The 26347-nt window shown below is 40.5% G+C and overlaps 1 protein-coding gene and 1 long non-coding RNA gene across 2 annotated transcripts in view; one reads left to right on the top strand and one right to left on the bottom strand.

Moving 5' to 3' along the window:
* LOC124866228 overlaps positions 1–3006 on the bottom strand; it is a 43644-nt gene extending 40638 nt beyond the window's left edge. The window contains exon 1 of the long non-coding RNA XR_007037753.1: positions 2741–3006. This is a non-coding gene — a long non-coding RNA (uncharacterized LOC124866228). The remainder of the gene's footprint in view (positions 1–2740) is intronic.
* gabbr1a (gamma-aminobutyric acid (GABA) B receptor, 1a) overlaps positions 1–26347 on the top strand; it is a 135957-nt gene that overhangs the window by 55390 nt on the left and 54220 nt on the right. Inside the window, exons 7-8 of the mRNA XM_047361922.1 lie at positions 2864–3024; positions 19404–19538. Of these exons, the coding sequence (XP_047217878.1) occupies positions 2864–3024; positions 19404–19538 (296 nt within the window). The remainder of the gene's footprint in view (positions 1–2863; positions 3025–19403; positions 19539–26347) is intronic.

Below are 26347 nucleotides of genomic sequence, written 5' to 3'. Positions count from 1 at the left end.
ATTGTCAGTTATAGCTGCTAAAAGCAGATCTATGAGCTGTTGGATCTTTCATGCACAGCTTTCAGATTTTATTCTTGCTTATTTGATAATAATGATATTGACTGTGTTTTTATCCACTTGAGGTGAGAGTTAATGAACTTTAGAGTGCAGCAAAGACCAGCTCCTTTTTATACCCTGATATGTAGAAGCCCAGAATAAACGGAGGCTGTTTTTCCTTTAAACTAAGACTGAGTGTTGATTACATCCACTCCTTCATGACCACCAGATCCAAGTTCAGTTCAGTGTGATTACAACTGAAATAAATCACATTCATTTATCATTTTTCCTTTTGTAAGAAGGCCTTTAACTTTTATAGCAGGCATCATTGGTCAGTTACCATGGTAATTAGATAATTATTAAACTGTATTTTAATATGGAATGGAGTTTACATTAAAGCTGTCTTCATTTACATGTTTTTCTGCTATTGTTGTGAATAATTTGAAAAAGTATGAAACTGAATGGAACGCAATCACATTAAGACCAAAACTTTCATTTTCATCACTTTTAAACCACTCAGATGTTGGTGCTCTGCTTCCATGAAATCCAGGATTTATTTAAGCACAACCAGAACTGAGAAACGCTTTACTTCTGTAAATGAAGATGATGCCTGTGCAGTTATGCTTGTTTTTTTTTTTTTTTTTTAAATACAAGACCAGAGAGGGACAGGAAGGTTGCAGAATGAGGATGAATGTGTAACAGCATAACCGTATGAAAACCAAGCAGCAGAGAATGAATTTTGTTCTCGAGAAAAAAAACAACTAAATCTTTTCTGGCTGATTTCGGAAGTAAAAGTCATTCTTAGAAGTTTTTCATTTTATAGCAGCCGTTCACTCCCCAATAGAAAACTGTCTAATGTTTCTACAGTGATGTGGACTCCGTTTAGATTCAATGTTCAATTCAAAGTTCAACAAAACTCTCAGAAAAACAAGTTTTTGGTTAAAATCACAATTTGCACTGAAAGTGCCTCCTGAAAATCATGGAGGATTGAAAAAAATGAGAAAAAATATTAATTAATTAGCATGAATCCTGATTTCCAACTATAACCAGCTGTTCACTGACATACTCTGTTGGAGAGCTTTATATACATGTTATTTAATTATTCTTGGCTAAAACTAGAGATCTATTTTACATTTAAAATACCTGAGGCATCCATTAAAATGTCCCTTTTAGATCAAATTTAACGTGATATTAGCCTAGATGTCTGTGGGCAGTTTATATGTTTAGTTATTTTCAGCCCCTTCCACCTTTAAACCTTTGAAATGCTCAGTGGGAAGTCTTTCAAAAGTCTTTTTATAATTTGCTGCCTTGGGAGAGAGACTTTTTTAAATTCAGTCAATAAATGTATGCCAGTTATCAGGGAAAATAATGTTTGCCTTTTGTTGTCAGCATAAATAATAAGAATATTATAGAAACCATTTAACACAATTAGAAAGAAAAGGGTTTTTTGGAACAATTTTAGAAATATTTGGTGAAATTAATATTTTAGTTTTTTCTGATTTTTAAAAAGCCAACAAATAATGGAAAGTTTTTTAACTTAATGATAGAAATATTAATAGTATTTGTGATTGTAAGTAAAATGTTTTTGTCCCAAATGTTCTAAGTAGTCTCTTGCTTATTGTCAGCAAAGATAAAAAATACAGTTTACTCCTCACTCGAACTTGAACTGGTTCATATGTTCTAGCAAGATAATTAATCTTAAATGCTATTGACAACAGAGACCAGAGATAAAACCGGCATTCAGTGTTCCCTAAAAACAATCCAATTAGAGAAAGAAAATGCATTGATGAGCTCCAGATGGTAACATTGCTCCTGAACCCAGCTGCAAAGATGCGAGCTCTGGAGGCGCAGGGGGCCTCGGTACTGTAATCTGACCGTATTTTGATCGGAGAATTTTAGACATTTCATTAAAAACTCAGGAAACGATGCGATAATCTATCACCCTTAAACAACCTGAAGTGAGCGTGTAATTCATCAGAGAAAGAGCCTCCCTGCCTCCCCCTCCCTCACCCCTCTCAGCGATCATTCCCAGCTAGTCTCCCTCTCTCCTCTCTCCTCACTCCCCCTCTCGCACTCTGCCAACCGGTGCTGCAGTGGATCAGTCGCAGAGCTCCACCGCGCCTGCTAACCCGTTTCATCTGCTGGAATACGGCACCGTCCAAAAATGTCGCTCTCTCCGCCGCTTCTCACTCCATCTGTTTTTTCCATCTGCGGCTCCCGCTCCGCGCTCATCTGACCCGACCTGACGTCCTCTGCGCGGACTCCAAACCCGCGTCCGAGCCGCGCGTCGCATCATTTTTTTTATTCTGCGTAGAAAAAGCAAAAGTCGTGAGGACAGAAAACGCGCTGGTCTATTTTCACCACCGATCGCGTTTTGGTTAGAATCTGAGGATGCGTGGAAACCTGCAAAGATGAGAACCAGAATCTGGGCTCGTTTTCAGCTCGATTCGTATGGAGGCGAACAGGAAGAACCGGGTTTGACTTTGTCTCGAAAACATCACCATGTTCAACTCAGCAACACCATAAACAGATTAGATCATTCAGTCTGATCTGCAGGTTCACACCGACAGAAGCGCATCATAAACCCAAACTCCGTCCTGCTCCGGACACGTGTTGACTTCACTCCTGATTCAGGTTCAAAAAGCCGTCTAACCTTCGGCTGGCTCGCTTCCGCTGCAGCACGGAACGACACGGCTCGGCTCACCTTGAACCATGCTGCTTGCGTCCCCATGCCCTCCCCGTGTGAGCCGCGCATCCCGCGGACATGCCACGCTCCTCCGGTCCTCTCTCATCCTCCTTCTCCTCTTGTGGCCTCGGCCGTCTGCAGGGAAGAAGAAGCTGTACATCGGAGCGCTGTTCCCGATGAGCGGGGGCTGGCCGGGGGGGCAGGCGTGCATGCCCTCCGCTCAGATGGCTCTGGACCTGGTCAACAACAGGAGCGACATCCTGCCGGACTACGAGCTGGAGCTCATCCACTATGACAGCATGGTGAGTGCATGTGCAGGAGAGTCAGAGGAAGTGCGCTCTTCTTAAGTGATGTGTGGTGTCACTGAGGGATGCACCATCAGACTCTCCTGTTTGCTCAGCTCTCTCATTCTCCTGCCATGTTCTGTGTTGACATATGCCATCACATTTGACCATGTCTCTGCATCTTTTTTCACATTTTTGTCCAGTTTTGCAGGAGTTGTGGTGGTAAGAGAGGCTGCTCTCCGCAGGGTTCCTACACACGTTTAAAAAAGGAGCGGAAAAGTATTAACGTTCAAACTGTTCAACCAAACCTGGTCAGGCATGGATTAAGCTTTATTCCACTTCCTGCAAATAAAAGTATTCATTGAGGCAATTAGGTCCATCACACACATTGTTTATCTCACCAGGGGTGCTTTGAGAAAGTTTTGGATGGGGAGGCCAGATGGGAACCACTAATAATCCTGGAGTGGAGTGCCCACTCCAAGGTCTGTTGCTCAGGGAAAATTAAACATTCAGTTTAGATTTCAAATCAATTAAATATTGATCACCTTTAAAATTGTTTTAAACAGTCTTATACTCTGTGGGCTCAGGTTTTTAAGAACATGAACACTAAAATAAGCTGATTCGGTATGTTGGCATGCTTTTCAAGCTCTTACACAGATTGTTAAAATGCTGTCACTCACTCAGTTTTGACCTAAATATGTGGGATCTTGGTGTCAGATCATGAAAAGGTCAAAAAAGCATATTTATTTATTTAAATCAATACAGTTTGCAACTCATCAAAATTTGTTTCCATCTTAAATTCATGCCAAAAAAATATCATGCATATACATTTACAAATATCTGGCTGCTGGTTTTCACTGCATGAATGTAGGAGGATGAACGCAGTTATTATCATCATCCACCTCCTCAAGCCCCGAAGTAAAGGTTTAGACCATTGATATTTGATATTTATTAGATGGTTTCACTCTGAAGTCTTCTCTAAGATACATCTCATCCTCTTGGTGTGCTTTTTGTTGCCACTAAAGCGCGAAAGTTGGTTGAAGTTAACCCGAGCTGCAAGAGGCTCCTCCCAGCCGAGTTGGTGAGTAGTTTTAAAGCGGGAGAAGGAGCTGTGTATACAGCATGTTGGTCAAATCAACAGCTCACTGACCGGTTAAGGATGCACTGTTGCTGGTCATGTCCATTTCATGTGGTTGATGTGTTGGTTGGGGCTTCTAGCCATACTGTGGAGCCACATCGTCAAACCTACTGATTGAGACTCACCTGTACATGCACGCTTATGCATCTTTAGGACCATTATCTGGAGCTCTAAATCAGGTGATTAGTGTGGTATTTATAAAAAACACTCAGCACACGTTGAAAGAAAATAGCGTTAAAACAGTCCAGGAATCCACTCAGGAATTTTGAAATTCAGCCTAGAAAAGTAACTCAAATTTAAAGTGTGAAATGTGTAGGAACCCTGAGGCACTTTCTTAAAAGGTTGCCATGCAGACACAAAGCATGCTGCCTTGCCTCCTGCTGAGCCGGATCGCTGTAAATGAGCAAACCCACCCCCTGCTTGTTGCTCATCCATCATTAATCATGTTGGTATTTTAAAAATGTCACCGTTATCAACCCTTCTAAATGAAATATCCGCCCCCCGACTGGTTTAAAGCACCTATCAGTTTACCTCCCCCTGCTGCATCCATGTCTTTAATGAAAAAGCCCAGATTGTTTATTCCTAGGTTTGGGCCTCATTGCTGCACTTCCTGTTTGTTATTCTGAAAGTTTGAAGCGGTGGAATGAGTGCAGATGCATTAAAAACCAACTTCATTCCTGCCCCTCCCCTTCCTCTCTGCTCTGCTGAGGCTTGTTACCAATCATGCTGCAGGACAGATGCCTGGAGAGCTGGAGGGCGAGGCACCAAACAGTTAACAGCACCGGGACTGGTTAGAAATCCGCTACGAGCTTTATTCTGATTGGTGCACGCAGCTCTGCATTGGATTCCTGTTAAACAGAAGAGCAGGGAGGAAGATGAGTGTGTGTGTGTGTGTGTGTGAAAGGGAGAGCGGGAGGGTTGGCATGGCAACTCTCTCGAAGCGAACAGCGTTAACAAACAAGGCTGAGGCTCTCTGACAATATGTGTGCAAATTCATACAGGAGATGCTCAGAGAAGGCGGCATCCTGTTCCACCTTGTTCTTTCCAATCAAATGCTAAACAGATGAAATCTGTTTGTGTGTGTGCATGTGTGTGTGTGCATGTGTGTGTGTGTGTGTGTGTGTGAGGGGGGGGGGGGTCTTCTGATTAAATGTGTAGGTTCAAATTGAGCTGCCATGAAAATAAAGACAAAACATGGTAGAGATTTCAGAGGGATTGAAAAACATCGCTCCTGCTTCAGGAGTTGCTGGTGCCTCCGGCTGAAGGAATGAATCCTTTGAACAGAGGAGAAAAGCTCTGGTGTAAAACCATCTGAATGATGCTGGTTTAATTCCATGAATTAAGTCAAATGGGGGGAATTTACAGCTGATTCCCTGGATGTGTTTGGAATGAGCTTGTCACCTTGAGATTGCCTCTCACCTGGTGGGAAGAGAATAATTAGCTGCGATTATTTACATTTCTCATCACATCCGTGTTTGATCAGACAGTTTGGTCTCTGGCTTTGGAGCATGTCTCTGTGTTTACTGGGATTCATGTTAATGAGGAACTTTAAGTGCACTCCTTTCTCTCTTTGAAAGACACATTAGAGTCTGGCTTGTTATTAGCAAACAGGAGTGAAAAAAACACACCCACGCAGAGTATTTTGTGACCATTAAAGGCAGCGAGTGTGGAGCTTGTTCAACATCATCCAATATTCATGAAGCTTGACACTTAATCCCAGCCTGTCCTCTTAAATGGATGCAGATACCCTGTGGTAGCGGAGCAGCTCGTTTCTACGGTTATTCTGGTGACAGCGTCAGACTATTTACAGCCTTCTGTGATCCAAGCACACACACACACACACACACACACACACACACACGAGCTGTGTTCGCTCGCTCTCCACACAGGGCCGTTGCCATGGATATATCAAAGCGGAGACAGCAAACTTTGATCAATTATTAACAGTGATGATGAGTGAGACAGTGAAGATGCAGAGAAATGGTGGAACAAGGTGCTTCCTTCACTTCCGACTCTTCATTTAATCGGCAGGCCTGAAACAAATTGCCCCCACGTGGCGAAGACATTGTCACCGCCAGTCCTTGTGCATGTCCACCGGCGTACAAGCTTCCAGTGTGTGGCCACACATCACTGTGGGTAAATTCTAACTATATGATTTGATTGTGAGTTTGATTAGTTTGGTTTGCAGCCTCAGCTTCAGACCTGTTGGGAGGTTATACAGGTCATTCACAATGGGAACCAATGTCATATTAAATTTGGGCTTTAAACGATTAATTTGAACTGTTCTTCCAGGATGGAATGATTATACAACATACAACTTCAATCACTTTTTTAAACCAAGAGTTGGATGTCCAGGTTTAAATTCATTGTTGATATTTTCTGATCTATGCAGGGTCCCAGAATTAATGCATGCTTATATATATATACAAGCACTGCTGCTAATGTTTGGTTTAATGCTGCTTAGAAAGTTTCACCTCGACCGCACACTTTCTGTCTCCGATACCAAGCTTCTGGGCTGATCCTGGCTGGGTTTTAACCTCTTGGCAGAATGGGTGGAGTTTGTTCAATTTGATTGCTTTCCAGGGGCAGACTCCAATTCCAAGCATAACTCCTAAACTTTTAACAGACTTGGTTGGAGGTTTGGGAAGGTTTTTCCTAAAGTTTGATATTAGCCATCTTGATTCGTTCCATTCTAAAAACCAGTTTAGATGTATACTTCTGATTATGGTCCTGCTGGAACACCCAACTGCGTCCATCTAGTTGTTGATTTAAAATGTCGTTGAAAATATCCTAGGAAGTCTCCTTCATTATTCCTCTTTGTATAATGTACCAATACCACTAGTACCCAAACAGGCCCATAACATAATGCTGCCACCACCATGCTTGGCAGTCCAGTGTTTCCCAGTCTTGAAAACCCCACCTTGATTCCTTCTAACACACTTGTTGTAAATGTGGCCAAACAGCTCAGTCTTTGTTTCCAGGTCAATGGTAGTGTGAGACTGAACCTTTGTGAAGCATGAGACTGAGACTTTCTTTCTTCTTTGGAGGAACAGAAGCGCGTCATTACAAGGAGAAACGGTGACATCTGGTGGCCAACCAAAATTCTTCCAGTCATTTGATAATTTGACAGAAACACTAGTGGAATGTTCCTAATTAAATTTGAATTTATACTCAACTGTTGAATAGCAACGTGGCTTCCTTCTCTTTGTGGGCAGCAACAAAATAAAACTCAAAACGTTATTTTCATGGCAGCACCGGAAAAAGTTGTTGATGATAAGGTGATGTTTCTAAATGCAGCGTGTTGAGCTTTATAATTCAAATTCAATTCAATTTAAAGATACTTTATTGATCCCTGAGGGGAAATTAGAATTCCAGTACAACCCATCCAAACATACATCATGACACAAGACAAGGGGGGGACGGGTCACCGAGGCTTTGCTGCCCACTCACAGGCGCTGCCCTTGTTAGATGAGAAAAGAGGCCACATTAGGAAAGTAAGTAGAGGGAAAAAATCATATTTCACACTTTATCCTTAGCAGGATACAGTTTGAGATTGCAAAAAACCTCAGCACAAAGAAGCAACAAAAGACAAGACACAGAGCTGAAGCAGGGCAGATATGGGAGGGGTGCGGGAGACAGAGAAAAAGCGTCCACCTCCACCGAGAGTAGGAAATAAAATTATAAGCTGCAGTACTGTTTGCCCCTCCCTACATCAAACTTTTCTCCAGAAGATATTCAGATTGTCCATGTCATCAGCTGCAGATTTCAGTCCAGCGGGAAGAGGTTGATTTTGGAGAAGCAGCTTCTTTCTGGGTCGGCAGCCTCTTAGTCCAAGATGAATTACAACTGGCTTTAGTGTAAACAGTGATGCTGGTGTTCCAGCAGTTTCCAGTTCATGGATGGCAAAGGCCTTGGTGGTTCCTGGGTTGTTCTTGAACATCCTAAATAATGACCTTTCATCTGAGAGGAACAGTTTGAGTCTTCTTCCAAACATTGGCAAAGTGGGGACAAATCTGGGTAACTTAAGATGGCTGAATTGGTGGTTTTGGTATCGGGTGTTTAGAAATGTCTCCAAAAGACTTTCCCAGTTTGTGTAAACCTACAGTTTGCCTTCTTAAATCTTTGCCTAGTTCCTTGAAGGTTCATGTTCCTCTGAGTGCTGTCAAAGAGAAACTAGAATCAGAATCAGAAAAGCTTTATTGCCAAGTACGTTTTTGGACATACAAGGAATTTGTTTTGGCGTAGTCGGTGCAATACAGTACAAATTAAACAGTATAAACATATCTACAATATAATATAAATATATGTGCACAGTTTTAAGTGAGTGAGAGTAAATATAGAGCAGTATAAGATGCAAGAGCAATACAACTACTAGTTGTAACAAGTCATGATCACTAACCAAGAGTTGATAGAGCAAGTCTAGTCAAAACATGTATTAGAACCTTTCATACCATTTACTGAAAGTGTTGGGTCAACGTATGTATATATTTGACCCTCAATGTAGACTCTTGACCCTGTCTAATTAGAGAAGTCCTCAATAGATTCAGATATGCTTAGATGTCCAATCATTCCACCGTGGTTAAAGAACGGTTTGTGTAAATCATTAAAAGGTCTAACATTAAAATAGACACAGATGTTCCTGCTAAGTGGATTCAAACTGCAACTGTATTTGCTGAGGGAATTTCAGTACTGAGGACAGCTCCTCTCATACGTTGCATTAATCTGCGTAAACACAGACAGCATCAGGTGTTGTCGGCAGCCCAGGATGGCTTGAAGTGGAAGCGATGAAGACTCTTGAGACATGGATGACTGAGCTGCAGAAATTCTTCAGGCTTTGGAGCGTTGCTGCCAACACTCTGGTTCTGTCTGTGTTTTCATCACGGAGACTGTGAGCTGCTTCTCCTCTTCCAGCCTAGCGGTCCTGCTCTGTTACCTGAGGTTTCGCACAGAAATACTAAATGATCGGAACGATGATTCCAGTCAAGTCTGTGTGGAGCTCCTGTGCGAGTTTTTTGGAGAATAAACCCCTTAGTTACAGTGCTGGCCACATTTATTGGCACCCCTGGTGAAAAAGTGTAAAAATACTTCAAATAAATCCACATTTTGTTGCAGCAGCATAATGTCACATTAAAAAATGTAGATAAATGAAATGTTATTATGGTACCCCTGTTGTTAAATTCATCCAAAGTGCTGGATCCTCTTCTATTCTCTCTGTAGCTCTACCTACAGGTTTTCATCTGTAGGGATTCACTGCAGGTTTCCCCCAGGGGGGGAGGCTATGTGTGCTTCAGGCCCCACCTAACCCTAACCTTAACCTGTCAATGGAAACACAACAGGTTTCATGCGGAGTAGAGCGAGGTAGTGTATAGCCGTGCGTTGCTGGAAGTGTGAATGGAAAACGTGTAGCAAGGTCCTTTTCACCTTTGAAGGAAAACCAGGCTCACATCATCAAAGGTCCTCCACCATATCTATCAATAGTCCTGAGATGGTTTTTAAGCATATTCATCCTTGCTACACTGCAGACCCACTTGGAGAGTTTGTTGCTGTAAAGCTCAATCTTAGTCTGATCTGACCAAAGTTCACAGTTCCAATTAAAGTCATTGTAGAGAGAAAGTCATATGTTTACATTTCTGATGGTTTGACGTAAAAGGTCCCAATCAGTCAGTTGGCATGTAGAAAATGTCTAATGGTTGTTATTGAGACCAAATGACCCTGAGGTGTCACACATTTTTACCTTAGGGGAAAAGTTATGGGATCATTAAGGGTGCTAATAACCTTTGTAACTTTTTAAAGGTTTCAATCAACATGCAGGTGGAAATGGGATATCAGCGTCTCATTCTGTTTTTCTCTCCCTTGTTTTCTGGTTCCAATGATGTTTTAACAGCAAAATAAAGCTGAACCTCTGGAGCTACACTTCTTGGAAATGTTAAACATTTCGATATAAGGACTTTTAACTTCTGTAAGTCTGAGACCAGGTTCTTAACCAGAGAACGGTGGACCACCTCCTTCTGGGTCAGAAGCAGTTTAGCTCTTAGTGTTTTGTTCCTGAATGATGGAGCTGGAGATGGACATAAACATAATTACATTATATGACAATAGGAGAATAACAATTATTTCTTTGAAAAGGTCATGAAAAAATGAAGCTCTTATCAGACATATATCATACGAAGAGCTGACAATATTTAGATGTTACCCGACGAATAGCAGAATCTTATGATCAACAATCGGTGCCGAGAGGCAGCAACATGAAATGTTTCTTTACCAGGTTAATCAGTGGCTGTTTACAAAGATCAATGAAGACTGATGACTAGGGGGCGCTAGTTAGAAAATAAAAAAATGTCTAACATCTGGCTGTTCAGAGTGATCTGAACAGATGTGTCTCACAAAATGAGAATATTATAAACAAGCGTTTATTTCAGGATAGCTCTTCTTTGGTTATATATAGAATCATTACACTCAAAGTGATGTAAGTGATACAAGGTTTATTTCTGTTTATTTAAATGATTCTGGGTTCATGCCAATAAAAACCCACAATTCTGTTTCACAGAAGATATGTAGATTTGAAATTAGATGAATGGAAGTTCCTGATAGATGGCTGCTCTGACTTTGAACTTGGATCAACACCCACAGATGACATGACACCCCAAATCATCACTGGCTGTAGAAACATCTCACTGGCCTTCAAGCAACATGGATTCTGGGCCGCTCCACTCTTATTCTAGATCCTGGGAAATTGATTTCCAAATTAAATGTAAACTTTACTTTCATCTGGAAAGAGGACTTTGGACTACTGAGCAACAGTCCAGTTCTTTTTCTCCTTAGCCAAGGTAAGATGGTTCTGACGTTGTCTCTAATTCAACACCAGGAATGTGACAGCTGTGGGTTTGTGACTCTCCTCCAAACTCCACAGTGGCCTGTGTTTGTCAGCAAATATCATCTTTGCAATATGACTGTAAGCAGTATCAAGATAGCCAACAACTGCAAATAAATATGAGCTAATTGCTAAACATGTTCTCTATGCCATTATTATATTTTGCGATTCTTGTATAATGTAGCAGTTATTGATGTTGCTTTTTCCATCACACTTTTTCCTTTCACCTAACCTTCCCCTATTATGCTTGGATACAAGCACTCTGTGAACAGCCAGCGTCTTGAGCAGTGACCTGTTGGGGTTTAGCCTCCTTGTTGACATTGACTGACTGCTGGACAACTATCAGGTCAGCTGTTTTCCCAATGATTCTGCAGATCATAATGTGGCCATAACATAACACTTCTGGGTCTGGTGTAACGTTCTACTTATCAAAGTAACACAATTTTAATTTGCCAGAGTCCAGAATTATCAACAGTAACAGAAATAAGCGCTCGGCATGTATCACTGTGTGTAAAATAAATCTATGCAATATCTGAATTTCATGTTTTAATTTAAAATACTAAAGTTCTGATGTACTGTGGTTCTCCTGGACTTGTCGTGCTCAACAGTGAGAACCTAAGGTTAGAAAACATCAGCACTGGATATCTTTATATTCAAGGTGTGACGAATCGACAAACTTTTCGGTACAGTTCTGATTACCACAGATTCGCTGCCGGACCAGCTGGCAGGTTTTTCCAGCACAGAACCAGCCAGTTGACCGGTTGGAGGAGGTGTTTGCCAGATCAGCAGGATGCAGGGAAGGACATGTGCCAGGCGGGACTTTTACCGGTGGCCTTGGAACCCTTTCGTTTCTGCTTGTTTTATTTGACCGAAGACGTTCAGTCATTTAAAGGATGTTTATTTTTGACATGATGACTGAGGCATTTAAAAGCCTTTTAAGGAGAAATCTGCACACTGGTTATTGGGTTTGCCACCCAGTAAAATGGTTCTTCTGACTAATGTGAGTCATTATGTTTTCCCTGCGAACATCCAGCTTTAATGACCCCTTTATGAAATTGGAGCTCTGCAACCGAGTGTGTTGCTCTCACTTCATGTAAATAGTCTGCAGTTAATGTGCTTTTTACGCAGGAAAATTGTCTTGACTAAACATGTGGAAGGCTAATGGCTGTTTGTCTTGGTTTGGATATTTTAATAGCTGCTACACAACCAGAAGCTGCACTTCTTGATTAAATTCTCATTTCTACATGTTATAATCAGCGAGTCATTTGGAATGCTGATTAAAACAAGCCGCTATTAAAACCTGTAATCTGCCATGGTGGTGATAGATTGATTAAATAATTTGAAGATAATTAGCGCGGGCGATGAAGTAGTGCTCATCAGAGTGAAGTTAAGACCCTGAAACAACAGAAAACTAACCAGCTCCTCCTCAGCATGCAGCCGGCCCGCAGAACACAAACAACCTTCGGGAATAACCGTGTTTAGAAAGCTCTCCGTGTCGATCTGCATTCTCTATCGTGAGGATAATGCTTCCGAGGAACTGTACTGTGTGCCAAGGACAGGCTGCAGGCTTGTATCCCGCTGCTTTCACTTAGAAAACTCGAAAGAGGGGAGGAAAAATCAGTGGAATCAGCTGGAGGGCTGACTGACTGAGAGAACCTCTCAGCTCTGACTTTACATAAACATTGGGAGCCTTTTTTATTAATATTAATGCTCTTATTCAAGTGATTAAAACAGCTCAGCCCATGATTAAATATAGACTCAGAAGTTTCACAACTGAACTAATCAGTTAAAAGATTCAGTTGAGATTCTGAGAATTTATGAAGAGTGAAGCAGCTTTAAAAGTGTCTCTTCCTGCCATCTGTTGTGCTTATCAAGAGGCAACTTTCACTGCTAATTAGAAAACTAAAAACAGAGGTGCTTTAACTCCTACCCAGACATATTTATAGTCAGATCCATATACTCTGCTGGCTTCAGGGGCAGCTTTAACGCTCTAACGTTCACACTGTCTGTTGAGGAGGTATAAATGCACACACATGGATCAGTTAGAACAGTTAGAACCTCTGCATTTGTTCTGCCATCCCTACGTCACTATGACGCACAGATCTGCAGCACAGAGTTAGAAGTCCAATAAGTGAGTTAAGACAATCATGCTAGCTTGCTCTGAATAGAGAAATTAACTCATTTTGACCATCAAACTAAACTAATATTTGAACAATTACTCCACTGCCGTCTGAAGTGAGAACAAATTATACTATCTGAGTCAAACACCAACGCGCCTCATTTAACAGTTGAAATGTAAAATGCTGCATTATGCAGTGGACAGACATGCATAAGACATGCAATAAGAGTGATTTGCCACCTGAGGGGGCGCTATAGAGCTCAAAAATGGGCTTCAGAGACTAAGAATATTTTTTCAAACGAACAAAATTATGATGCACTAAATATTGATCAAATGTTTAACTTCGAGTGCTAAATGAAAATGTTTTCATAAAGCACAAACGTTTCTTTCTGATTAAAGCTGCATTATTAATAAATCAGCAGCTTTTTGGATAGATATTTATATGGAGTTTACAACATGCTTGGGAGGAAAGAAGGGTTTCTTATTAAATGGATGACTTTAAATAAAAATAAAAATAAAAAATATCAGCTGTGTTGAACTCGCTGGGAAAATATTCCAGGAAAAAGACGAGGAAGTTCGGATCAGCACAGGGAGGAATGTGTTTAGACCGGCCAAGCATGAAGATAAAAAGGTTAATCTCCTGTTCGCTACATGAATGTTCAAATGCAACATAAAATCACTCCATACGTAGAAACGCTGCCACAAGCATCCTAACATCTGATCCAAAAACATGATAGTGGTTATTAGTTTTATTTAAAGGAAAGTAATCCTGTTAATCCTTTGGGTCGGGAGGTCAAGGACTGCAGCTTCTTCCTGGGAACCTACGATGTGATTAATTATCTACCTTCAGTAAAATTAGTAAAAACTGATGCAGATATTTCCAGGTTTGTTTCACACAGACAACCCAGAAAAAGAGAATTAGTCTTCATTACTGTCTGGTTTTACTGATAACTAGAATTTATTCTACAGCTATTTAGGTTTACTGGCTGCTGGAGTTGAAGAGTCTCACTGAAACGTTTTAAACAAACTCCTTCAGTTTGATGTGCTGTGATGAACTCCACTTCCATCCTCACAAGGTTTTTTATACAAACAGCGTAATCACAACTCACCATTTACAGACATGAATTCAAGCTGATCACTGAAGACACTTGTGGTAAAAGCCAGATCGCACAGATGTTTTGGCTCCTCCAGCCCTATGTACGGTAGACAATCCAAACTATAATCAGATTCACAGTCACGACTCCACATTCCCAATCAGCTTGTAATTTTTCTGCTCAAGGATGAAGAAATAAGGATTTCTTTCCTGCTTTGCTTCCTTCTTTTTGGACAAATAAGCAGTTGCATTGATGCTTTAATATATGAAGTAGTCTCCGTCATATGTAATCTTTTTTTTTCTTTGACTTTGCTGCATGTATGTTGTTCAAAGCGTTGAGATTTGCTGCGCTGGTTGGTGAAAGGTCTGAAAGCTCAATGCTACTACAGAGCCTTGCAAAAGTATCTACAGCCTGAAATTTACATACTTTGTCAGGGTAAAATCACAGCTGCAGTAGACCAACACAATGGTGGGACATCATGTAAAATCTCCTGTTTTTTGGGAGGTTTTCCCCAGCAGATTTTGCACAGGTAGACATTGAAATTTTAGGCCATTCCTCTCTCCAATATAGCAACATTGGACGAAGATCTTCTGCAATCAGCGCCTTTCAGGTTCTACCACAGATTCTCAGTTGGCTTCAGGTCTGGCCTTTGACAACTCCATTCTAACACATGAATATGCTTTGATCCATCTGATCCACTTACATTATTAGGTCATTAGCAGGACTCTTTGGAATCTGAGTGCAAGAGGAAGTAATTTGTTTGATTTGGGTGTGTTGGTCTTGGGAGACATTCAAAGGTTGTAGGACAGCTGCCCTTGAGGACTGAAGTTTGACACCTCTGAACCATTCATTGTATCTCTGGCTGAATGTTCAGGGTGGGTGTCCTGCTGGAAGGTGAGCTTCCACCTCAGCCACAGGTCTTCTGCAGCCTCTAACAGGTTTTCTTCCAGGATTGTCCTGGATTTAGCTCCATCCATCTTCATATCAACTCTCATCAGCTTCCCTGTCCTCGATGAAGAAAAGCATCCTCACAGCATCATGCTGCCTCCACCATGTTTCTCAGTGGGCATGGTGTATTCAGGGTGATGTGCAGAGATAGCTTTCTGCAACAGAAAGTGTTTTTGCACACAGACTTAAAGTTTAATGCTGATCTCATGTGACTAGAGCACTTTCTTACGCATTTGGTGTCTCCTACATGGCTTGTGGCAAACTTAAAGCTCGACATGTTTTGGTTTTCTCTCAGCAAGGTCTTTCTTCTTGGACCATGGTCCTCTTGCCTTCTTCTCTGATTTATGCTCTCCTTACCCAGCCTGTCAGTTTAGGTAGATGTCCATATCTTGGTAGGTCTGTAGTTGGTCCATCCTCTACCAATGTTCAGATGATGGACTGAACAGAGCTCTGGGAGATGTTTAATGCTTGGCATATTGTTATAGAACCTAACCCTGCTTTACACTTCTCCACAGCCTTCTCCCTGAGCTGTCTGCTGTGTTCCTTTGTCTACATGATGCTGATTGTTCTCTAAGAAACCTCTGAGACTTTCGCAGAAGGTTTGGATTCAGTTTAAATTACACACAGCTGGGCTCTGTTCACTCATTAGGTGACCTTTGAAGACAATTAGTTTCACTCTTTTGCTTTAGGGGTATTAGATTATAGGAGGCTGAATAAAAATCAACCCCACGCCTTCAGATTTTGTTCAGTTGGTCAATAACATTGACAATCACTTTGCTGTTTATGGTTGAAATTTGACAAAATCTTAAAAATGTCGAGGTATGAATCCCAGCGGCTGTTTTCAGTTTATTGTCAGAATTCTTTTTTTTATTATATTTAATTTAGAGAATGACTTCAACTGACCAGAGAAGGACTTTAAATTGGGAGCTGATTCTTTTTAATGAAGCTCAGAATGATCCAATTGCAGGTCAGCTCCTTGGCTCTTTCTGTGAAGACGAGATGCAGCACCGGAGTTAATGAAAAACCCGTCACTGAATACAAATCCCAGCTCCACATATTCCTGGCTCTTCACTCACTTTGCTGGTAATCGTGGGTTGAAGGGGCCGTCCAGGTGTCGAGACAAGGACCCATATTTGGGGCTTTTACATCAGACGTCATGTTACTGAATGTGACATCCATCTAAAGTGAATTTTTCATAGCGTTCGAGCCACATCTCCTCTGCAGAGCTGAGAAGTGCCAGGCGTGTCTATCCATGACTTCGTCCTATCATCTGATACGACGGTGATGGATCATCCAGGCATGTTTCCTTTTCCTCGATGTGCCATAAATGACTTAATCGAGGGTTTAAATGAGTGTGACGGCTGCTGATGAGCCCGATTGGGTCACCTTTGTTTCATTGTTGCCTTTCTGTTTCTCTGTGCTGATCTGAAGACAGGAAGATGAGTTTTAATTAAAGTTTAATTTAGTGCAGTTAGCTTAGTTTTAGTTTAGTTATTTATTTAAACAGGAACAAGGTACAATATTCATTAACCTCAGAAAGGAGAGTTTATTGTACCAGCTTATAGCTTTAGTGCTAATTTACACCTGTAGGCCCTGGGCCAACAAGTGTAAAAGACAGTCTGAAGATATTTGACAAATACACACGATTATAAAAACATTATCCCAAATACATTCCGATAGCATATAAACACAATTCATATGCAGTTATTGATGACATCTATACTCCCGATGTTACCAGGATTGATTTGAGAGAAGCCATTTTTTGTCAGGTGTGAAAACTTGTGAAAGTCTGTACAGGTTAATAGTTCAGCTGGCAGTGTGTTGTATTGTTGTATTGCCACAGTTGAGAAGGATGATTTGTCAAAAGAGGTTCTGCATTAGGGAACCTTACCCTCACCTCGAACAGCTGAACGAGTAACTCGAGATGTTTTTCCTGAGCTTAGAAAGCGAGTATAGAAAATGGATGGATGAATTTTAATGTGTTTGATAACTTTTTTGTATGTTTTTTTAAGCTTAAACTTGTGTCTAATGTAACACTTAAATATTTGAATTCACTAACATTTTTTAGTTTCTGACCTTCTATCAAGATATCAGGGTAATTTAGAGATCTGTGTCCATTTGTGAAAAACTTTGAAACGGTCTTATCAATATTTAAGGTCAGACAGAAGTTTTACAACCAAGTGGAAACCTTTGCATCTGGATTTCCTTAGATAGAAAAACTTTTTAACCAATTTGAATAAATAACTGAATCTGACTGCACTGTTTGATAGTTAGGATTAACTGGAATGTACCTGACTTGAAATCTGTATGATTCGATTGAACTGACTTAGCCCATTTTAAAGTTACCCACCTTTCACACAATGCAACAAGAAACAACACTCTCCAATAATTTTTACCTTTGCCTTCTTCCCTCCCTGTTGGATGGAGTAAGGGGGAGTTAGTTTTAGCCTAAACCGGCTCAGTTATGGTTGAGGTCCAAACACACCCTCCATTTCTGCTACCTGTATGACCCCCTCTCTTTTCCAATGGTTATAATCAGTCAGTCAGAGAGAGGTATCCCAGTCATTGTGGTTTTTAGTATAATAATGGCCACCAGTAGCTCTAGATGGACAAACTTTATCAGTTTATTATTTTATTTAGTACCCCTACACATAGGCTATTCTGAAATGGCCAAACTCTAACACTCAGTAGTTTAACCTAACCTCCCCAACAACCCGCACCATTCTAAACCCTTTGTGAAGAGTCTTGAGACGACATGTGTTGTGAATTGTAAATATATAAATAAAACTGAATCTTCTGTTAGCTTTTGAGCAACTTCTACAGGTATACGATGATAATATAATACAGTGTCATCAACGTACATATTTACATATATTACACACAGATGGGAGCTCATGGGGGCCTGGAATTGAGCCCTGTGGCACCCCCCGTATGACGTGTTTCACTTTTTTAACCATCACACACCAGTGCATGTCATGGAGGTATGATTTTATCCAATTTTATGTTTTATACTTTAGGAAATTTTCTTAATTTGCTTAATAATAATTTGTGGTTTACATCATTGAAGGCTTGACTATATGGTTGTTTTCAGAGTTATAGGAAAAATGCTCTCATTCATGAACTCATTTATGACTTTTGTTAACATTGGAGCAAGAGCCTTTGTTTCATTAAATCCCAAAGACAATTGTTAAACCATGGTAGCCTTGTTATTGATTTACTTTATTTTGATTGTGTACATTTTGGATTAGTCTCTTTAATAGTTTTTACATTTTTTTTTAAAATATTATATTATTTCATGATTGGTCACAAGTTTGATTATCAATTTTGCAACTTTAGTGAATTGCATTTATTTAATTCTTCAGAGAAATCTGGGTTTGAAATATAAGGAATTTTGTTTCTTTCTTCTAACTATTGTAGGGTTATGATCTGACAAACCTAATTAAGTTATTAATTAAGTTATATATTTTGGTTATCCTGTCTGGCCCATCTGTTATTCTTGTTGGTGTAAATATCATTTGATTTATCTGCACCGAGTTACTGATTTCTTTAAGATTGTTCCTTTGTGTTTTTTGATCCAAGTTTTGTTTACATCACCCATTAGCTAAATTTCCTTTCTTTCATATTTTTTCAGTAATTTAAATAGTCCAGTATAACATTAATTTGGCGGACTGGTGATTGCAAGGACAATAAAAGACATTTGAGGTGAAAGTGTTATTGAGACCACAATGCATTTCAAAGTTTGATGTGGGATGTATATTTGATGAATATCAATCCCATCATAGATTAGGACCCCACTCCATTTTCCTCCCCTTCTATCCCAACTGTATATGTTGTACCCAGGAACATTAAACATGGATAAGGTAGTTGTGGGGCCTCACAAAATGTACAAAAATGTGTCGCTCATTTTTTTCGTTTTCGTCACCTTTTTTTGTGAGTCCTGTATCTTTTTGTCAATTTTCCTGTTTTTGTCCTTAGTTTTCTTCCAAAATTCCCATGATTAGATGTTTTCTTACACTAATCATGTCGGCCTTTTTTTCAGCCACAGCAACAGCTGCCATTTCCTTTACGTTTCTTTTCTGCTTCTTTGTTTCTCCCCTTCCTATCACTCTTTCCAATCTCTGCTCCTCAGTCTTATCTTTTCCTTTTTCCATCTCCTTACCATCTTTGCCTAATCTAAATGCATTTCTCCTTCAGTCCATAACGCTCTCTGCTGTTTTGTCTTTCCAGTGTGACCCGGGAGAAGCCACCAAGCTGCTGTATGACCTTCTCTACACCGAGCCCATCAAGATCGTCCTCCTGCCCGGCTGCAGTGGCGTCTCCACACTTGTGGCTGAAGCTGCTCGGATGTGGAACCTCATAGTAGTGGGTGGCTTTTCAGTTTTATTCATATTTGGTCAATTATGTAAATGATGAGAGGAAGCTCCTCCCACTGACCAATGGTCAGCCGCTGAATGCGTGGGAGAGAGGCTCCTGTTGCTAAATTAAAAGCTTTCTGGGAATAAAACTATAACAGTGACTACATTTTATAACTTGTGTAAATTTACTGTGAAGTCCATGGAAACTTGTCACACACACACACACACACACACACACACACACACACACACACACACACACACACACACACACACACACACACACACACACACACACGTGTTTTACTATCTTTATGAGGACTTTTCAGTTACTTCCATTGACTTCCATTCATTTTCCTTGATTTTTAGTGCCTAACCCTGACCCTAACCAGTTAATACCTAACCCTAACCCTAACAATAACTCAATTTATACCCTAGTCCTAAACCTAACCCCTGTCCCAAGAACGGAATTTGGAAAAGTGAGGACCAGGAAAATGTCCTCACTTTGTCAAAATGTCCTCACTTTGCGATAAAAATACGAAAATTGGTTCTCACTCAGCAACAAGTACAAGTACACACACACACACACACACACACACGCAGCTCAGTAGCCTCTCATCTATTAGTTTAAGGATGCAGGGGGGTCGTGAAAGTTTCTGTTTCTGGACATACAACGTTTAAAACCCTAAAATATTACTTTGATGAGAAGTCTTACAGAAAATAACATAAACAAAACAGTTAACAGAAAATATGGGCTGTAGATGAGTTTAAAGTAAGACAACTGAATTAAAATGGTCAGAAAAATGTAACCAGTTTGAAATACTCTGCGCGCTTCCCACCACATATACCTGGTAAACCTCTCAAGAAAAATGTCCATGAATGTTCACTCACTGACTGTTGGATGCTTCAGCGACTGCCGGAAATGCCACTACGTCTGCCCTCTGGTGGCCGTTCTTCATGTGCAGGTCGTTGCAAAGCCAATCAGTTTTATCCTCCTGTCAGGACCATATGTCTGCTCTGCATGAGGACCACATGACATCCATATGGGACTCTTCCCTATGGGTCCTCAGCTGAACTCTATTAAAGTGTTTCTGTGCATAAAAATTACAAAAACTGGAAATAAATGTCGCATGTGTAGTTGTAGCTATAAACCATTTTTATGCTTCAGGCTGTTAAAATACCAAACTGCTGTAAAGAAAATGGACTTTATATTATTGCACTTACTATTAAATGTTTTTCTCTCCTTTCTTTTTTTTTTTTTTTTACAGTTTTTACTAATCTATTATTAATCCCAGAGAAATGCTGTATATTTAATTGTAACCAAGTAGATACTGAATGTAATACCAATACATTGACTTAATTTGAAAATGAGTACTTTAATACCAAAATGTTATGTTCATTTAAAACAATAAAAGTCAAACCAGCTTTACTTAAAAAATCATTTTGTACGACAATTGTAAAACTAGAACATTTTAAAATAGTAAAAACAGTAAAATGAATCCAAGACAACAAAAAAAAGATGGAATAAAACATAAAAACACAAATAAAGTCCAGACAAACAAATATATATATACAAATAAATAGAATATATCTGAGTATAAGAAACATGAGCCTAGTTTAGAGGTTGGGAAACACAATAAGAAAACATTTTTAAGGTTCTGTCAGACTGTCCATGCATGACCATTGAACTGGTCCAACTTTAAGGACTTTTCTGCTCATATTTCAGGATTTTTTGTACAATCATTCACATAAACTCAGCTGTTTAAAAAGCTTGTTTTGTTTTCCACTCGTTTCATTTAAATCCATTAATCAATGCCATAGCTGTCAATTGGTTTTAACATGTTCCTTACAGCACCTGTAATTAGTGCTGAGACTCGACCCGGCGGATCCACTGTGCGGTGCAGACGGCTGCATTTCTGTCAGGCACAGAACTTATCGTTTAGCCTCAAACAGCAGCATAATAGGTGATCTCCTCTACCAACATGTCCCAGATCTGGAGATCAGGAGGATTTCGGTTGCGTTCCTCAGCTGTTTTTGTCATCTGAGAGTTTAGTTTGTTTCTTTCCTCTTGATGTGTCTCTGTCACTCACTGCGCTCGGCTCGTTATCTTTGTCCCATAATTGACGTTTTATCCAGAGATTAGTCATTGAGAACAATCAGCTCGACTGGTTGGCTTCTGCCCTCTTTCTTGTTTCCGGTCTTTCTCTGTTTCCCCATCATTAAAAACTCTTTTCCACTTTTTGACTTCTTCACTTTTCTCCTTTTCTTTGTCTGTTTGTCGCTGCCTGGAGCTGGTCCTCTCTTTGTCAGCCTCTCTCTGTCTTTTCCTTTTTTCTCTCCTCTTCCTTCCTCTTCTGCCATCTCTTTCTCACCCACTCTTCATTTCCGGCTCAGCTCGAGCGGCTGATTTTCCCCACAGACAAAAAGGGATGTGTCTGTCTTTACTACAAGTCACCACTGGCACAACCTCCCAACCGCCACACTCAATTATTTCTGCATGCGCTGTGCCTGCAGCGGCGTGCTCGCATGTCAAACAGCCTTATCAGAGTGGCGAGGAGGCAAAAAGAGCCCCTATCTCTGGACACTGATCAAGGAGGCCTTCTCCTGGCACATTGTTAACTTGATCCTGTTCCCCCCTTTCCTAAAAGCCGCAGACAAGCATGGATCCACAGACATCTGATGAGCTGAGAAATGAGACATCTGGTTTTTGGTTTTGGTTGTGCAACTTTACTCATTTGTTGTTGGATTATTCTATTTCTGCAGCTTTATTCTCGTCCCTGTTTCTGTCTCTGTATTAAATATTGCCATTAGGAAGCTTAAACTTGGTTATTTCAGGTTCTGACATAAATTAAAATGTTCCGGTCTGCTGAATGACTTTAAAGCGGCTCAAACATATTTCCTCTCCAACGGCTCTTCTGGTAGTTTGAACTTCTTCTGATTTATTTGAAATGTGAAATCATGCCGACTCCCAAGCTGGTTTGCAGTTTTAACACTCGCTGAAATTATGGAGCTCCCCAGATAATTCATCTTAATGACTTTAATGTTCTGCTGATTCATTCTCTGCTGCTGAAACTCAGAGTATGTGGAGACAAATTTACTAGGAACTGACATACCACCCCAGGATGAATTCTGCTGGCATTTCTTTGTACACCATCAAAGTCTTTATCTCCTCAGGTAACTAGTTTACGATGCAAAAATAATTCCTCACTGTTTAATTAGTGAGCGCAATGGTGAAAATGACTTCATGTCTGTGTGATTATCTTTGAATCTAAAGTTACACGGTATCTTTCATTTCTTAACAAAAAGACTTTCAAAGTGTGGTAGGCGTTGCTCTGGATTCACTTGTCCATCTACATTCTAACCCTGACCCATGAGATCTGCCTTTCAGATGAAGAGAGGAGCTCCATCATCCTCTGGAAGATCGGAGAAGAGATGCTCATACTTGGGACCAAAACGGGTCAGCTGAGGTTCATCTGAGCAGGATGCCTCCTGGCCACCTTCCTTGGGATTTTTCCTCAGCACATCCCACTGAGAGGAGACACATAACTCACATAAAGAATTGTATATCCTTCCATGTCTGGGAATGCCTTTGGGTCCCCCAGGAGATACTGGAGCCAGTTACATGAGAGGCCCGGGTTTCACTTATGGGTCAATATTCACTGTGACTCTATCTTGGATAAGAGGATAAGACAGGCTTTTGTTTATTGGTAGCTGTAAAACATAAATGGGCTGCACAGTGGGCCAGTGGTTAGCACTGTTGCCTTGCAGCAAGAAGGTTTTAAGTCCCAACCTGGGATTTCTTGCATGGAGTTTGCATGTTGCATGCATGTGTGGTACTCTCTAGGTTCTTCACCTTCCCACACAGTCTAAAAACATGACTGTTGGGATAACTGGTCTCTCTAAATTGCCCTTAGGTGTGAGTGTGTGTGTTGTTGGTTTTCCTGTGTGTTTCTATGTGGCCCTGGGATTGACTAGTGACCTGTCCAGGGTGGACCTCGCTTCTCACCCAATAACCCCAGGAAATAGGCACCAGTTGATGTTTCTGATCTCCTCACGGTGGAGACTCCCAGAAAAAAAATCGTCTAATGATTTAGATGTTTAAATCATTTCATTTTACAAATAAAAAATATGGAATCATTGACTTTAGGAATCATCCGTCCATCCGTCTGTCTCGCTTCTCATAGAGACTCTCCAACTACTCATTGGGTCACTTGTCTCTTGTTTCCAGGATCTCGCTCTCTCAGTCATTATTCATAAATGAGGGATGAAACATAGAGGGACCAATATATACAGAGCTTCACCTTTTTAGCTCCACTTCTTCACCACAAAAGACTGTTGAACCGTAATCATTACTGCATGTGAGGCCCCAAACCCTCCATCCATCTCCTGCTCTATCCTGCCATAAATAAGGGATCTGCGGTGGATCAATTCATAGACAAGACTATAAGATAGCAGGTTTGTTTCCTTTCTTGGAGCTGGGATACCCTCTTGTTACATGGCATGGTGGGGATGAAGCTTCCACATGTCCACTAGATGGACTACAGCATAGAGATCCTCACCTTTCAGCTCAGCTCTTTCTTCAAGCAACACCTTTAACAACTTTTAGCCCTGAGGGTCAGCTAGGCTCAGCCCAGGCCAGCAGCAGGAAGTCCCCTCAAAGTAGACACACCACCTGTGAGGCGGGATGCTGCGATCTGATCTGGCTCCAGAGACCTGGATGAAAGTATTTCTGAGTTTCCTCCTACTGTGGAGCTCCACAGTCAGGTAGTCCTGTCTCTGTTGCTTCCCAGGTCCACTGGCCTGAATGTGCACAGTCGGGCCAGTAAAGAAATGCAACATAGATTAATCTGGAGGCATCTAGAGATACATTTTTGGCACTACATAGCGGTCGCATACCTTCAGCATCTGGATAGAGTATGGCTTTATTGTATGTGAGAATTGTCCGCAGTGAACATTTTACAGGTGATAAATATCTGTAATGATCAAAGTATCTCTGGTTTTTAACTGTTAGTGTCAAGGGAGCAAGAAACCCAACTTCTTAAATCTGATATGGGTTTGCTTTTCTTAATTTCATCCTACAAATGTAGATATTATTCAGTTTTAGTGGTTTTACTCCAGCTTCAGCAGGTCAGCCACATTAACATGCATCAATTCCTTTTAGATTTACTGATAAAGGCAAAGCAAATAGCAGCACTTAGCAGGAATACAGCAGAGCAAGTATGATTGTGTGTCTGTTAGTAGTTTATATTCAAAGAGATGTATACTCACTGGTACCAGGCTACATTTCTTGTAAAGATCTATTTTTCCTGGAGAAGTATCCCTCACAGCTTTCTGCTGAGAATGCTGACTGTTGATGATTAAAACATTAAGGACATAAAACAGGCTTTTCTCAGTGCTTGGGAAATTTTAGAAATAAAAAACTACCATCGATTAAATGTTTAAGTGGGCAATTATTAGCCTTATTTGTTTGTGGAGATGTATTTCAAGCAGAATTACATGGTGGATGATTCGGGGCTGTTAAGGTATTTTGTTCGCCCAGTTGAAGCTGTTTTCTTCAGATATTACTTCTCTTTCTCCACCTCCGTTGTTTCTTTGGCATTAATTTTATCCTTCCTTCATATCGATTCTTTCATCTACCTGCCTCTACCCTCGGGGATTTGTTACTATGGGGAGCCCACATTGTACAAGACATCTGACATCTATCACAGAGCCCCCTCTCGCTCCAGGTGGTTAAAAACCAGTGGGTGTGTAGGTAATGGGGCTGAGATGTGGGCCTCAGAGGCCGAAGCTGTTTCACTCTGTAATGGCTCCCTAAATGGCAGCTTCCACATTTTAAAGAAATGCCTGTCAAGGATTTTATTCCCAGTCGTGGCTGTGAAAGTGTTTGATAGAAGGGCAGCCGTCACGTTGCTTTTACTGACATCTTCGAGTGTCTCTGCTCTCAGCCGCCGCTGCTGTGGACGCGCATCCTTAATGATCTGCCTCTGCAGGGTCCAAGCAGCGCATCGCCTGCAAGAAGAAGAACTGGATCATTTTTTAATTTGCTCTGTCTGTAATAAAAGGACGTGTCATCTCAGCCTCGTGGTGATATCTGCTCGAGAAATCCTGCAGGAAATGTTTCATTTTTAATCACAGTACCAGACTTTATTGACACATTTTATTAAACAGAGGGATGCTAAATAGAGGAGGAAGCGGAGATTAGTTGCTTTTATGCTGATTAGAAAATATAACAATATGAAACGAAGGTCCAAACTATGATGATTAAAAGAAAATAACTATCTTTTGATTTTTTATTTATCTGTTTATGCTTAATTTAATATCTTTGAATTTAATCACAGTTCTGCAACAACCAATCATTTGTTAGGGACCAAATAAAACATCACCAAATGCCAGAAAAGTAAGTACACCTTCTGTTGAGTGTTTGGTTTAAACACGTGATCTGGTCTTTATCAAATCGTTTTAACTAAAACTACTTATCTACACAACAAAAATAAATACATACAAAATATATCAACTCCCATTACCTTCTACAGTTGTTACCTCCTTTTATTTAGTGGCTCCAGTAACGGACTGATCTTAAAATCGAGCTTGAGGGTGCATGGTTGCTTGTTTTTTCCCACAGACTCGAACATAAAAACAGCAAAATATGTAATAAAGACATTTTAATGTCTATTTTAATGTAATTAGTTGCTTGAGGTATTATGGAGTTCCCCCTTTAATCCTATTTAAATTTCATGTTTTAGGGTAAATTTCTAATTTGGAGGAATTTGTCTATCACTCCTTTTTACTTTGTTTAATTTAACCATTGTTGTTTTT

The sequence above is a fragment of the Girardinichthys multiradiatus genome, chromosome 3 (genome assembly GCF_021462225.1).
Source record: "Girardinichthys multiradiatus isolate DD_20200921_A chromosome 3, DD_fGirMul_XY1, whole genome shotgun sequence".
Taxonomy (NCBI): Eukaryota; Metazoa; Chordata; class Actinopteri; order Cyprinodontiformes; family Goodeidae; genus Girardinichthys; species Girardinichthys multiradiatus.
This window is presented reverse-complemented; position numbering and strand designations above follow the sequence as displayed.